General features: G+C 39.3%; 1 protein-coding gene across 1 annotated transcript in view; it reads right to left on the reverse strand.

Moving 5' to 3' along the window:
* The window catches only part of RECK (reversion inducing cysteine rich protein with kazal motifs), a 62,319-nt gene that overhangs the window by 38,005 nt on the left and 7,530 nt on the right, over positions 1-16,784 (reverse strand). The window contains exons 3-5 of the mRNA XM_064443763.1: positions 12,307-12,381; positions 8,094-8,130; positions 2,164-2,249 (exon numbers count right to left, since the gene is read on the reverse strand). Of these exons, the coding sequence (XP_064299833.1) occupies positions 2,164-2,249; positions 8,094-8,130; positions 12,307-12,381 (198 nt within the window). The remainder of the gene's footprint in view (positions 1-2,163; positions 2,250-8,093; positions 8,131-12,306; positions 12,382-16,784) is intronic.

Below are 16,784 nucleotides of genomic sequence, written 5' to 3' on the forward strand. Positions count from 1 at the left end.
ACCTGAAGAATCTACGTAAAACTAAGAAAAAAAAGCAGAAACCATGACTGTCAATACTACATTTAATGACATACCAAAACCTCATATTTCTGCATCAAGTTAGCTAATACCGGAAGCGCACAAAGCAACTTTGTTTTTGTGAAAAGTTTACCAGATAGAGAATACATGGAACGTTTAGGAAATGGAAGAACTAAAAATCTCCCCATTTTGCATGCTCAGTACCACTTATGTGCCTCCTTCCCCTATCCTCCCTCTTGTACGTACAGCCCTACAGTTCCTGTCATCAAACTGAGTTGCAGAAATTCTCCCTTCAAACTGCAGATCAGTTTTTTTCGATAGTGTACCACTTGCTCTTTTTTCATATGACAGATACTAAAAATTATTTTTACTGCTAACATTAGCAATTTTCCCCTCCAGTAATTTATAACACTAGGGTAAAGTCTGACCTTGGACCTACCATATCACCTTCTCCAGAATTCCCTCAAGTTTCAAGAATCAAAATTAAAATCCAAATATTTCCCATTATCCCTAATGTTTGGCAAGTTTCTGTATTTTAGTCTGAATGAAAATCATATGTAATGTATCACACAGAGTCAGCTAAAGTACAAAATATAGCCAAGATTCTGAGACAGCAGAGTCTGCCATCAAAAAATACAGCATCTGATTCTAAGAAAAATGAGAAATGAAATAACAATCATAAGATTAAATTGACAGAATTTCATAGGACACTGCAATAAGTGGGAGTGTTTGTATCAGGTTTGGAAAACACTTAAACATTTGGATAAATTTGAAAACTTTGCTAAGAAATGCATTTGGGAACAGATGTATGTATCTTCTTTTCAGAAGACCAAATGTACCCAGTTGGTTTACACACTCCTCATCTCTTTTCCACACAGTGAGTGAGTACACAGTTTGTATAGTCACTGCTCATCTCTTGTCAAATACTTTAAACTATATGATTTTGGGTGAAGGAGCATCTCTTTTTTTTTGCATGACAACAATTTGCAGTAGGCTGCTGGTCCAGGATTAAGATTACACAGGTAACATGCAAGATACTACAGTGAACATTAACTGCATCTGTGCTCCAGAACTGACCTACAAGGATGATGATAAATATTTATACGCTCTTTGACTTTGAAGATGTTTTTAAGGTCACAAGCATACATTTGGAAAAAAACAAATCACAAAGTGCTTCACAGATTTTTAATAAAAAGGTAATTGCTAAATTTACATATTACGCTTCAAATTGTCACTTGACAAAAATAGTGATTCAGTAGCACCAAAATCAACTTTCTTCCATCGGATGAACAAAAACCTCTTTGGAGAGGCACAAAAATCTATTTGGGGCTGTAACCACATGTTGCCTTCCACTCAGCAGTATTTTAAAATAACAACTTTCATGTAGAGACTGTGACCAAAAAAAATCAATAGATTAATAAATTAAGTTCAGCATAACCACAGAGCGCTTCAGAATCTTTATGGATTCAGTCAATAAATCACTGCGAAGTAACAAACTAGAACACATCAGTAATAATCACATGCCTACTGGTTGCAAAGCAAAACTAAGTGGATTAGCTCCATTTGCCAAGTGCAGTGGTGCTAGGACACGTGTGCAGCCAGCTTGCCAGCTCTCACACTGGAACTTCTGTGGTGTCAAAGTTATAAACACAGTAAGATTTCACCTTACCTGTATCTTCGTTACTAAGCAATTAAATGTGGCATCAGAATGTACAAAAAAGCCACAGCTAACCCTAAGGTCCTAAAATTTCTTCCTCAGGCTCACCAAGTCATAGCAAGCAGCCTAGTTCTACAGCACAGTTGAAAATATGTATCAAAAAAAAATTCACCCCAAAACCCCACCACTTTTTTTTAACTAGGTTTTCAACTCTGTTTATATGAACTTTTAATTTTTTACTGAAAATTCACTTCAAAAATGTTAAATTTTTGTTTTGGTTTTTGGAATTTGGTTGCTGGCATTTATCACCTGTAGTACTTCCTGGGAAGTACCATGTTATATTCTGCAACTTTAAAAAGAGTTTATGTGATAATTTAATTTTGATGTAAAAAAATACATTAAGCCTGAAGTTCACAACCAGTAATATATAAATGAATGCAACACAGCGTCACTTGTCACTAACCATAGAAAAAGTTAGAAAGCCTTACCTGTTTACATGCTTGCCGACATTCCACAGCAATAGCTAGCTCACAGCAACCTAAACCAACCCATCCATCAGACTTCTTCAAAACTCCTTTGAAAAGAAGATGACAATACATATTACAGTAGGAAGAGAAACTATGCCATCATTTTCCTTTCCCTCCCCATCAGCCAGTTACTTTTCAAATTTCATAATCCTGTTCTAATTCAAGAAGCCTATTTACAGATCAAATTTTTATTGGAATATATGAAGTCATTCCAAACCAACTTTAAGGATGAAAAGAGCAAGTCTCTGCCTCAATAAATGCTGAACTTGGCAATTTTGAAGTACCTTCTATACACTGAGTCTAAAGATGCTTTATGCAAACTATACGTTCACTGGAAGTATCAAAGTTTCATAATGTCATTTATCTAATCTGAAATGTAAGCCAACAGAAACCAACAGGAAAAAAACCCTCATTAAAAGTAACAATATTATCTCCTACAGACATATCCTCTTGTTGGTTTCAACAGCATATTCTTCTACCAACTTTATCAACACAGACTGTATTTCTTGTATTTTCTTCAGTCTTCCTGTAGTGGTTTTGTCTGGGATGGAGTTAAATTTCCTCATAGCAGCTGGTATGGGACTATGTTTTGGATCTGTGATGAAAACAGTGTTGATAATACTGGGATGTTTTAGCTACTGCTGAGCAGTAAGGTGTCAAGGCCTTTTCTGCTTTTCACACTGACCCGCCAGTGAGCAGGCTGGGGGTGCACAAGGAATTGGGAGGGGACACAGTTGGGACAGCTGTCCCTAACTGACCCAAGGGATATCCCACACCATATGATGTCATGCTCCGCAATAAAACTGGGGGAATGGAGGTTGGTGGGGGCTGCCATTGCTTGGGGACTGGATGGGCATCAGCCAGTTGGTGGTGAGCAATTGTTTTCTTTTGCATCATCTGTTTTTCTTGGTTTTTTTTCTTCCATTTTTAAATTATTAAACTGTCTTTATCCCAACCCATGAGTTTTCCTCACTTCTACCCTTCTGACTCTCCCCCCCCATCCCATTAGCATGGGAGTGAGTGAGCGAGCGACTGTTGTGCTGCTTAGCTGCCTACTGGGTTTAAACCACAACACTTCCTCTGTAGTTTATCCCCCTCCAAAAACATGGTCTCATATCCAGAATTATCTTCAACAAAAGTTTCCCATCTCCTTGCCTCTTTCTTTCCATTTATTTCACTATTCCCATTATCCTCATTTCTTACCATAGAGTTACACAGAAAAGCAAATTGTTGCCATAAGTTGTTTCATCCTCTTAATCTGCTCACAGATATAGATTTTCTGATGTTTTTCAAGACATCAGAAATCAAATGAAGCAAAAGAATGTATTCCTGTATCTATTTCTCACATAACTTTAGACAAACAATTAAAGGGAAGGTTTAATCTCTGCAGCTGCCCAGAAGCTGTGGCAAATTCATTACACTCTTTTTCCTTGGGGTAGGGGGTGGGGTGATTTAGCTCAAATGAACCACTCATTTTTGTTATGAATATTTTAAAAATATAGCAGTATTTTAGGACATTAACAAATTATATTCTTCATGTAGAAATATAAAGTATGAAGTAAAAGAATCAAACAATTTAAAAAATGCTTCTTAAAGCCTAGTAGAAATGCTTGTTCAGAAAAGTCATATGGAATGTCCAGCTTTAAGAAAGGGAAGTGAAAGAGCTATGAGTGAGACCAGTGAGCTCAAATTCAAATGCTAAGAAAACACTGGGGAAAAAAGGTCATTAAAAGTAATTGCAATCAATGGAAAACAATCACCAGTATGTATTTATCATTAACAAAATTGCCATTAAAATGCATTTTGTCAGCTTTACAAACACAGGTGCCATAGAAAGTCTTACCACTGAGTCTTTCATGATATTCTGACAGGCAAATTAAGAAAACACCCTAACAGTAGATTTGTAAAGGAGGAGCAAAATCTTTAACTAAATTAATATATTTCCCCAGCAAATTAAAATATTAATTACATTTATTAAAATGCAAATTAAAACCATAGTGCTCAATACAAGCAAGGTAGCAGGATTGCATAGCAGGTGGAAGGGGCAGAGAGGCAAAGGTAAAGATCAATTTTTGATTGCAGCTTGTATTCTGTCAGTTTGAAGTTGCCATGTACCATCCATATGGTCCAGACCTTCTGGAAGCACTGATTTACTGGTCTTTTGAGACTGTCCAAATCCTCTTTACATCTACTTCAGAGTATTGGCTCACCTTTCCAATTCAAACTAGTTCAAAGCAGCTGGGAAGGCCAGGAACAACTGCATATTCAGCTCACTTTCCACTTCCATAATTGGGGTACAGAATTAGTTTTTCAGAGATTGAGCATCTTTCTGAAAGTGTTAAAGAGTAGCTTGTAATCAATATTCAAAAATCTGGAATTTGATGCATTATTTAAAACTAATTCCAAAAGATAATGCATGTCTACGTGGCAGTCATGCACATGTTTAACTACATATGTACAGTTAATTGCCATATCAACTACCCATCATATTCTATTTTAGGCCTAAAATAACATAGCAGTTGTTTCTGCATAGCTTTCGTATGTGGAGCAATACACAGACTTCTTCCAGGAGGTTGCAGCAAGGTGGGTGGTGGTCTCTTCTCCCAAGTCACTAGTGATGGGATGAGAGGAAACTGCTTCAAGCTGCGTCACGGGAGGTTTAGATTGGGTATTAGGAAAAATTTCTTCACTGAAAGAGTGGTCAGGCATTGGCATAGGCTGCCCAGAGAGATGGTGGAGTCAGCATCCCTGGAGGTATTTAAAGAGACATATTTGCAGAACTTGAGGGGGCATGGTTTAGGAGGCATGGTAGCGTTGGGTTACACTTGATGATCCTAGAGGTCTCTTCCAACCTTAATGCTTCTATGATTTATTAGTAGGATTGATATTGTAAGGTACAAGCAATCTAAAAAATGTAAAATAAATATCATGTGCAATAGGAGAACAAGATTTCCAGAAATCTCTGCTGCAATAACCAGCTATACCCAGGAGAAACACATGATAAATACAGCTGTACAGCTCTAGGGCAGTGTTGCCACTGAATATTCACTAGTGAATCACCACTGAATAATCAAGTGTCCATATTTTGTGCAATAGAGAGCTTGTGGTTTTCAGAAATACTTTTGCTGGAACTAAACAGTGCTTCAAGAATGAAGCAAGCTACAAATAAATGCCAAATTAAGAATACTGATAAGTTTCAGCCATAGTTAGTATTTTCTTGGCAAACTTGTGGAGAAAAAATTGATGTTGCGTCTTCAAATAACATTGACTGCAATTTTAATATGGCAACTTAGAGATTAATTTTGTAGTCAATGTAATTAAAATGCATGCATTTCTAGATGAAACTATAGCTTCGGTGCACAATTAATTGACTGGAGTCCATACTTCTGATTATTCACCAAATTAACTGATAGAAGTACAATACAGATCCCTAAACTATGAAAGATCTAGTTGCGTAACACAGGCTCTTGTCCCACATCTCCTCCAAAGTTTCCAAAAGCCACATCAGATTAGTGAGATGACTTACATCACACACATTTTTCTTCCTTACTAATCACATTTTACTGCAGTCTCCACATGACTACTGAAGTCAGAAACAGAGGTTAAAAGCTGCATAAACAAAAAAATGCAGAAACATTCTACATTCTGAAAATACCTGAGAAATGCTGGATCACTGTGATCCTGAGGGAACTGGAGAGGAAAACAAAGAGGAAGATGGAAAAAGAAGAAAGTGAAGAACAACTAGGCTTCCCTCATTCAAGAGTTGCACGTGTCAAGAAGGGTGCACGAAAGCCCTAGTCAGAATTTTGTTGTGTTTTTTTTTTTTAATTCTTCTACAGTCTGCTTATAGAAAAGATAAAGCTTAAAATCAGAACATTGTTATACAGAATTACAGATTGCTGTTTGCGCCCTCCCCCTCTCCCCACCTCCAGCTGGGGGTCCCTCAATCATCTTTTGTGAGCAGTTTCTTGAGCAGTATTTTGTGTGCATGGTTGTAAAGAAACTTTAATTTCCCAGACAAGTCCCCCAAAAAAATACATGTTTTGTAGGCCTACTGGATTTAATAAACATTGACAAGCTAACGATAATTGCCTTCAAAAAAACATGTAGAAATAATTTTCTTTCAGAGAATACTTACATTCCTGAATATCTAGTCTGAAGTATTTAAGGCTTACAATACTGTTTTGGCAAGGACAATAAAACATGATTTACAGTGTTGTTTTGCAAGGATGAGCCATAAAAGAAAGTTAACAGAAGACCATCATGATTGGTTTAAGGAAGTGGAAACAAATGTGGTGTTCTCAGCTGGCCCATCATCCATCTCAAGGCAGAGCTCCACGCATCTCAGGTAAAGGGCAACTGCCCCTCCTCACCTTCCTGTCCTGTCCTTCCTGTACCTGTCCATCACAGCACTCCCACTGTGGGAGCCTTCCTGCTATGTCTCTGTGACTCTAGTAAAATCGTAGCTCTGTAACTGCACATAGAATTCTGCTCCTCCTGTTTGCTCCCCATGCTGCATACACTAGTGTCATACAGGCACCTCACAGAGGCACTCAGTTGTACCGATTTCCCAGAAAGCGAACAAGAACTTCCCCATAATGCTGTCCTATATACGCCACACCATTAATTTACAAAATCAGTGCATAGAATCACTGGAGAATACTTATTTGTCAAAGAAAACAGTAACATAACTTCACATGCAAGAAGAATGAAAAGTGACTGGCTTCATGCAGGTACAAAGTTCAGGATACAAACTCAAGATATACAGGAAGATTTCACTTTTATCACAGGACTAAACTATGATTTATAGCGTCACTGAAGAAATTACTTTTTCCCCATAAATCAGAGGATAATAGAATCCTCCGCAAAGGCACTGAAGAGGCCTCACACCAGTTTAGAAAGTACAGGAAGGCAATTTGGAAGTGGTTCATTAACAAAGATTTCCCATGTTTTTTCACTTGCTTACAAAAACCTAACATTCAAAATAAAATATGTATTTCTCACTTGTAGTAAAAGAATTGCCACTCATTTGTATACAGCTACTGAGGTTCAGTGAAGATTAGGTATTGTCTCCAACTAAAAATTTATCAGGTTTTAGATGAGACAGAAACACTGCAACTCCAAAAGATATTATTGGTTAAGTAAAACTAGCAAAATGTAAGACAGCAAATCTCTTTGCATGTACTGGATCCAGCTACCTCTGAAGCAGGGCCGAGGGGGAAGTCTGAGCAGCTGCCACAAAATTGTTAGAGCCTCCTCTTTCCTCACTACCACTTTTTCAACCATAGCAAGATAATTTCACTCAAAGTCTTTTAGAAATTACATGATACAATAGTAGTAGGTAAGTCCAGTTTTATCTATTTTTGACCTCTCCTTTTAACATAATAGTCCTGTGTTGTGATTTATGCTTTAACTTTCTAAATCCACCTGTATCAAGTTCTGTTCTTGATCCGAGCCCCTGCACTTCTTAAATTGTTTGTCTAGCTCTTACTATTTCCCCGTTACTCTGTTTTTTTTCCATATTATACTATATCTAGAGCAAAGTTGCAATAATCCACGATTTTAAAGATCAGGCTAAGGTACACTTAAACTAAAAATAATAGAAAACCTTTAAAGGAAAGAAATTTTGATATTTCTTGGATGTGTCAGAGGCATATGTTTAATCATACAAACATAATAAACATTTTCTAACTAGGAAAACAAAAGAAGTTTTAAAAAAACCACAGGTAACCCAGTTTAGACTAAAGGAAACTAGGCGTCAAATACAGTTTATAAGGAAACATGGAAGTTAAATTATCACAAAATCTATAGGTGCAGGTGGTAGACACAACATCAAAACATGCATATGGTGAAAAAGCAACACAATTCAATAATAAACTAGCATTTCTTACCTGGCAAAGAAGAATTTATACAACCCCACACTTCTCCCTGAAAAGTAAAATGCAATTAAGGAAAAATAAGTCTACAGAATAAGAGAGTTTCTAGCAGACACAAACCTCTTTGAAGAGGTCTTATGTCTAAAACATCTCCTGAAAGAAGCACTATCTAAGTGGAGTACCACTTGTTTGATGAAATGGCTGTGATCTACAGGGTATGGAATCAATAGCAACGTTTTTGTAGGTGCAGAAATTGCTGTGATTATTAGCTTGTCAGTCAACTTTCTCCACCCAGGTTTAGAGAACTAAGTAGCAACTGTTTAGACAAAGGAAAAAATTTATCTAGGACCAAGACCTGTGGAGAAGCTTATTGCCCTAGCACTCCATTCCACCAGCTTAAAAAAAACTCCTCACACCATATATAACCACACACAAAACAAAAGGTTTTAAGGTATGACAGAGACCAGAGAAATGTAGCTTCAGGGAAAGACAGATACATGAAAGAGAGAGTTGTATAAGTGAAGTTTACTAACATGAAAAGTAACAACAAGGATCTGTTGGGTCCACCCTGACTGCAAAGCACTTATGGTCATAAGCACAGGTTCTGCTAAATGACCTAAGTGGCTGGTGGTATTAGGCAGAAGGATTCAGTAAATTTTTTTTTTTTTTTGGCAGAAGAGAAAGGGTGAAGAGCTTACCAAAGAGTCACTGTCCCCTTCTCTCTCATTACTGTTATTACTGGGGCTACTGTCAGCCAAGCTGACTACAGGGGATTCTTTACACTGGAGCTCATATAAAAGAAAAGGAATCCCAGGTCAGACACCGGTCTGCCATAGGTACTTATGTGACCCACCCAATAGAAGTTAGAAATGTCCTGGAATAAAGAGCGCTGCCTAGAAGGCAGCAGAGGAAGAATTCCATCTAAGGTAAGAATTTTAGTTCAACTGTCAGAAACAAGTAAATATCACAGTTACACTGGGTGCGCTGCGCTAGAAACCTGAAGAATTAAAAGCTATGGGAGTTGCTATACAATGTATGGTAGATGTTTAACATCCTACAACTGAAGTCTTACAACACTTAGACCACATGATCACACACAAAATGACAAGAATACAGAAAAGCCTTGAAGGATTTCATTTTAGTATTTTAGTACAGTGTTACTGAATTCAATATTTTTAAAGTAAGCACTAGGAAAACCTTAATTAGATTAAATCAGAGGAAAATTCTGTGGAGAGTAAGAAGGCACGTGACAAGTCTTAAGGGAGGTATCGGGTTTATGTGGCAAGGTTTTTGTAGCAGGGGTGGCTTCTGTGAAAAGATGCCAGAACCTTCCCCCGTGTCTGACAGTACCAGTTCCAGCCAGCTCCAAGATGGACCCACTACTGGCCAAGGCCACGCCCATCAGCAATGTTAGTAGCGCCTCTGTGATAACATTTAAAAAGGGGGAAAAACTGCTGCAGAACAGCAGCAGCTGGGAGACAGCAGTGAGAACATATGAAAGAGAAAACCCTGCATACACAAAGGTTAGTGAAGAAAGATGGCACAGAGGTGCTCCAGATGCAGGAGCAGAGACTCCCGTGCAGCCTGTGGTAAAGACCATGGTGAGGTAGGTTGTCTTCCTGCAGCCCATGAAGGTTAACGGTGGAGCAGATATCTACCTGCAGCCCATGGAGGACCCCACACCAGAGCAGGTGGATGTGCCCTGAAGGAAGCTGCAGCCCATGCAGAGCCCACACTGGCGCAGGCTCCTGGCAGGGCCTGTGGCCCTGTGGAGGGCAGCCCACGTTGGAACAGGTTTGCTGGCAGGAGACCCACACTGGAGCAGACCGTCCCTGAAGGACTACACTCTGTGGAAAGGATATACACTGGAGCAGTTTGTGAAGAACTGCAGCCTGTAGGAAGGGCCCACGCTGGAGAATTTCGTGGAGGACTGTCCCCTGTGGGTGGGACCCCACACTGGAGCAGTGGAAGAACATGAGGAGGAAGGAACAGCAGAGACAACATGCAATGAACTGACCACAACCTCCACTCCCCATCCCCTTGTGCCACTTGGGGGCAGGGCAGGGGTGAGGAGGAAGAGAAATTGGGAGTGAAGTTGAGCCCAGGAAGAAGGGAAGGGTGGGGTGAAGGTGTTTTTACATGTGTTCTTATTTCTCATTATCCTACTCTGACCTTTTAATTGGCAATAAGTTTATTTCCCCAAGTTGAGTCAGTTTTGCCCATGACAGTAATGGGTGAGTGATCTCTCCGTGCCCTTATCTCAACCCACGAGCCTTTCATTGTATTTTCTCTCCCCCTGCCCAGCTGAGGAGGAGGAGTGATAGAGCAGCTTTGGTGGGGACCTGGCATCCAGCCAAGGTCAACCCACCACAAGGGGCTTTAAATGGAAGAGTGCTGAACATGTTCTTTAAAACAAAATGAAAAGTTCAATTCAATCACACTGGAGCAGCAACCCATACTGTAATGCAATGATTCTGTCATCACAGGAATTAGTGACTTTCTAAGTTGCAATGGATCTGTATCTAATGATCCAGAACTGTCCTCCTCCGTATCGGTGGGAGTTTCCCACTTAGATAAGAGTCAAAGTCAGCTGAAAAGAAAAGGGTAAAGACCTACTACTTCTACTAGCTCCACCCCATTGATTCAGCTGACTTCCTTTATTTCATGAGAAGGTTAACGGTTGGACTCAATGATCTTAAGGCTCTTTTCCAGCCTAAATGATTCTATGATTCTAAGATAAACTCGCTTCTTGTGTTGGCAGTTACTCTATTGACTAATACCACGCAACACCCTTTCTACCATATTACCTGAACAGACAACACAAAGTCTGTAACCATTGCTCCAGAAAATAGACCATCTGATTAAATTCATATCCTATCCGCTCATCAGTGCAATGTCACTAGAACACTTCTCCAATAAAGACAAGTTGTATCCGAAAACAGCAAATATGGTATTAAGTTGAACTGCTAATGATTTTATATCTAGATGTCTTTTTAAAAAGTTTGTAAATATTACCAGTTCAGTGATATTAACTTAAGATACACACTGGACAGTAAACTTGCTATTTATAAAGACGGTAATTGGGAGTTAATAATTCTGTCAATCATTTCCCCCCCTTCCAGATGCTCTCCAATCCTGTCCTCTAGAAATACACTCCTCTACTATACAGATAGAGCCTACTCTTCATAGCAGGGAATAAAACAAAGAAAACCAGTACTGAAACAAATACTATTCACCACTTTGATATGTGGTGAATTTTCATGCCACAGATTTTACTCATATGATCAGCTGCCTCTAACTTCCCAAGACCTTAGAGCTGATGATCCACAGAAACAAAACACTGAAAAAACCATCCTTTTGATACTCTGGAGGAAAGGATCTGTAAGGAAGCACACTCTTACAAAGTTGCTTATAAAATGTTATTCTCAGATTTACTACTCCTACACACAACCCATCTGAATACATGTTTTAGGCTAATTCAAAACAGCATTGATACTGTTCAGAAGTAACAAAAATCACAAGAATAAAGCAGACCTTTCTGACAGCAAATGTGTTGAGATATTCTAAGCTGCCAAGAGATAAAGACTCCAAAATTTACAGCCTGAATGATAGTGCTTATCTCTTCCCTGATTATCTAACACAGGGAGCAGATTACATTCTTCATTTTTTTTGTGATACACTTGAGAACTTTTAGGAAACCATAATCTTAGTTATCCTATAAAAGCATTACTTCAGTTTGTCAGATATGGCCATAAACCATTCAGAACAGCTATGACAGTCTCCTTGCCTTAGCCCAACCAAGACTTTGTCCCATACACAAGCTGGAACATGTGATATAATTTAAGTTGCTGCCATCAACATCCAAGTGACAATCACCCAACACAATTTTTTACAACATAGGTCAGATTCTCATTGCATTTCATAGCTTACACAACCAGGATACCTAGTAAAATTGGCAAGTCCCATCTTACTGCAAGTAGCATAATATATATTGGGTTTACAACAACAAAAATCCTACTTTGAGGATCAAATCTCGTTATAAGAATTTTTCTAATTCTCATAACAAGGAAGAAAAAGCTTGAAGACAAACACACATATTCTACCAGCACAAAACTCAGCAAGTAAATTAAATACAAGTAATTTTAAAAATCTCGTTTTTGCAAACAGAACTTTGTTAATGTAAGATTAGTTGTTTTGCTTTCTTTAATTAAAAACTAGCAAGCCTTACCATTGATTCTGGACAATACTCAGGTGCTCGCTGCAGTAAGTGCTTCAAACGGGAATCACTCTTAGAAGACAAAATCTGTTAGCAACAAAACACACCTTAGAACATATAGAATGTATCTACATATTTAATACTTTTTTCAATTGATTTAATCATTTGTAGTTTCACTACTGTCTACCCATAGACAATTCTGGCCAACAGTTAATATGGAAACAATGCAAAGTTAGGATTTTCTTTTCTATACCTATAGTCTTTCAAATGTTCCACTTTTTATGAAGAAGGAATTTTTACACTTAGAAGTGAATGAGAATTTCCTCCTCAAACATTTCAGTCAGAAAGTTTCTATTCAGGCATTATGAAAAACACAGAGGAGTTCTGCCCCGTATATCAAAATATTATACAACAATTTACTTAATGAACCTTCTGCTACATGTTACATGACCTCAGGCAACTAAACTCCTTCAAAAAAAAACACCACCCTGAAACAAGTAATTTGTGTGGAACAAAGATGAATAGAACCTAGATTAGTAAAAGAGACTATCAAAACTAACAGGGGAATGAATACTACCCATAGCAGAACAAGATCAAGTTAAGCACTACCTAAGGAAACTGAACATCCAGAAGTTCATGAGACTGGATGGGATGCCAGCTGAGGATGTTGAGAAGCTAGCCGCTGTCATTGCAAGGCAGCTTTGCTACCATTTTTGAAAGATCATGCTGACTGGATGAGGTTCCTGATGATCAAAAAAAGACACACATCCTATCCATTAGAAAGGCAAGAAGGTTAACCTGCAGAATTACAGGCTGTTCAGCCTAACCTCACCCTGCAGGAAGACTGTGGAACAAATCCTCACAGAAGTCACGTCGGGGCACGTGAAAGGGAAGAAGGTGACCAGGAAGAGTCAACACAGGCATAGCAAGAGTAAATTTAGCCTGATAGCTTTCCATAATAAAAAATCTGGTTTAGCAGAAGAGTGGAGAACAGCGTATGCTGTCTGTCTTGACTTTAAAATGGTTTTTATGTGGTCTCCCACCATATCTTTAGAGCCAAACTGGTGAAACATGGATAGGATGGGTGAGCTACAAGGTGGGCGACAAACTGCCTGGACAGTAGGGTTCAAAGATTAGCAGTCAGCATTTCAATGTCTTAGTGTTGGCCACTTAGAAGTTGTGTAATATACGAGTCAAACCAATACTGTTAATGGCTTTACTAGTGAGCCGAACAATGGGACAGATAAAATCCTCAGCAGGTATGCTGATGAGCCTGAACTGGAAGCTGTCATCAATATGCTGGAGGATGGAGCTGCCACTCAGATGCATTTCAACAGGCTGTAGCAATGGACTGGCAGGAAACTCCTGTAGTTCAACAAAGGCAAACACAAAATATTGCAGCTGAAATGGAGTAACCCCATGCAACAGTACAGGCTGGGTGCTAACCAGCTAGAAAGCAGCTTTGCAGAAAAGGGTGTTGGATCCTGGTGGATGACAAGCTGAACATGGGCCAGCAGAGCACCGATGCAGCCCTACTGAAAGCTAACAGCATACTGCACTTCTTTAGCAACTGCACTACCAGCAGGTTAAAGGAAAGTGACCATTCTCTTCTACTGGGCACTGATGAGGCCACATCTGTAATACTAAACCCAGCTTCATGCCACCCCTATGCAAGGAACATTACTGATGAACTGCAGAGTGTCCAGTAGAAGGCCAAAAAGTATGTCGTAAAGTCCAGCATCCCAAGACAGGACAAGGTAAAAGAATCTGTTCAAATTGAAGAAGGGTTAAGAGGGAACGGGGGGATCTAAATTCCTGTCTTCCAATACCTGAAGATGGATTACAGAAGAGGCAAGTCAGACTGTTCTCAGAGCTGCACAACTGAAGGATGAGCTGTAAAAGTAACAAGTTGCAGCAAGAGAAATTCTGACTGGGTACAAAGGGGGAAAGAAAAAAAAAAAAATCTTCACCAGGAGAGTAGTTAAGTGCTGGAACAGATTCCTCAGAGAGATTGTGGAAAGCCCACCATCGAGGATACTCAAAACTTGACTAAAAAGATCCTAAGCAACCTGATTTCATTTTGAAGGTAGCACTCTCTGAGCAGATTAGACAAAATGACTCTTCCAACTGAAATTATTTTGCATAGCTATATTTGGGAAGAAATCTTACCATACCTTATTGACTTTCACATGCAATTCTGAATCATGCAGATTTATCTTTTTTACCCAGGTGTCTTTCAGACCATTTTGTAGTGTTGCTCATCTCATTTCCTTACAACAGTAGCAATATTTCAATGGTTTATTACAAGATGGCTTTACCTCATAAATCTTTTTGATGTTTTTGTTGTTTTGTTTTGCTTTTTAAAGTTTCATGGAGGTGTTAACCTAAGTTGAGCTCTCAGCGCATTTTAAATTGTTTTCTGGCCCCACATTAATCATGTTTTTAGTTCTTGTTCCTTTAGCAGTCCAATTAAGTAAACGCTTATAAATTAAAACAAGGAACTGGGCAACAAATGGGACGGAAACAGCCCTATTAATGTGAGATATGAAACTGGAAGTTACAGGAATAACTGAAACATGGATGCATTTCAGATCTTTCAGAAGGAGAAATACATTACAGGTCTATTCTAAATTTGCAACACAATAAACTAATGGAACAAGAGAGCAATAGTACTGGTTTCCATAATAAGAGCAAGAAAGGAACTGCACTAGTATTTGGGGTCTTCTGGGGTCAAAGAATAGTAAAATAATTCCGTTTGGAAGGGATCTCAGAAGACTATTTATTTCAACCTCCTACTCAAAGCAGGGTCAACTATGAGGTCAGATCATGTTGCTCAGGGTTTTGTCCAGTCAGGTTGTGAAAACCTGTGTGGATGGAGAATGCACAGCCTCTGTGTTTTCACAGTGAAGAAATTCCTCCTTAAAACCAGCTGGAACTCTCTAGTTTAAATTTATGACAGTTCTCGCTTGTTCTCCCACTTTGAAGAGCCTGGCTCTGTCTTCTGAGCAATCTTATTACAGGTATCGGAAGGCTGCTCTGAGGTGCTCCTTATTCCCCAGGCTAAAGGCAGTACCCTCAGCCTCTCCAGAGGAGGCATGTGCTCCAGCCCCCTGATCAGCTTGGTGACTCTCTACTAACTTGTTTCAGTCAACTGATGTCTTTCTTGTAACGGGGGGACAAAACCGGACACAGTATTCTAGATGTGGTCAGCAAGTGCTAAGTGGGGAGAATAATTTCTCCAGACCTACTGGCTATGGTCCTGTTAATATAGCCCAGAATGCCGCCTTTATTGTTGGGGCACACTGCTGACTCATGTTCAGCTTGCTGTCTGTATACCAGCACCCTTGGGTCCTTTTTCTGTAAATCTGCTCCCTAGCAAATCAACCTCTAACTCATATTGTTGTAAGCAATTCTTTCTTCCCAGGTGCAGGACTTGGCATCTGTCCTTACTGAATTTCATAAAGTTCCTGTTGGCCAATTCCTTCCATCTGTCCAGGTCCCTCTGTGTGACAGTCCTGCCATCAAGATTATCAACTTTTCCTTCCAGCTTGTTATTGCCTGAAAACTCAACAAGAGTAGAATCTGTTGCCTCCTCCAGGTCATTAATAAAGATGTTAAACAGCACAGGTCCCAGGACAGACTGCTTTGGTAATCCACTTCTCATTAGCCGGCAGACAGAGCAGGACACATTAACATCTCTCTCCGAGCCAAATTATCCAACCAATTTTCACACTCATCTAGTTGTCCATCCACCAAAACCATATTATCCTAAAATGGACACAAAAATATTGAGGGAGGCAGTGTTGAAAGTCTTGCTGAAGTAAACACAACTGTCATCAACTTCCTTCCCCTCATCCAGAAATCCAGCCTGATTATCAAAGGCAATCAGCTTTGTGAGACATGATTTATCCCTCACATACTCAGAAATGTGTTCCAAGAGGACTCTGTCCATGATTTTCCCAGGGCTTTAAAAGATGAGTAGTCTGTAGTTTGCTGGATTGGGAACTGTCCTTTGGTGGTTTTTTTTGTTTATTTTGTTGTTGTTTTGGTTTTTTTTGTTTTGGTTTTTTGTTCTGTTTGTTTTTTGAAGATGGATACATTGTTTCTCCTTCTCCAGTCATTGGCGACCTCCCCCAAGTTCCACAACCTTTCAAAGATGATAGAGACTAACGTTGCAGTGACCCCAGCCAGCTCTCTCAGCACCCTCAGATGCAGTCTCTCTAGTCCCATGGACTTGCACAGGTCAAATTTTCTCAAGTAACTTCCGACTCAACCATCACCTATTACTGGTAGTACTCCTCCTTGAACCCCATCTCTATGTACAGAGGACTGGGGGACCTTGTTAACAAAGACTCAGGAAAGAAGGCATTCAGTACCTCTGCCTTATCTGTGTTTGCTGACACTAAAATCACATGCTACATTCAGCAACCGCTGTACATTTTTCCTTCTTCAGCCTTTAACTACTGCCATAGCATGTCTTGTTGCCCTTG

The sequence above is a fragment of the Phalacrocorax carbo genome, chromosome 2, assembly GCF_963921805.1.
Source record: "Phalacrocorax carbo chromosome 2, bPhaCar2.1, whole genome shotgun sequence".
NCBI lineage: Eukaryota > Metazoa > Chordata > Aves > Suliformes > Phalacrocoracidae > Phalacrocorax > Phalacrocorax carbo.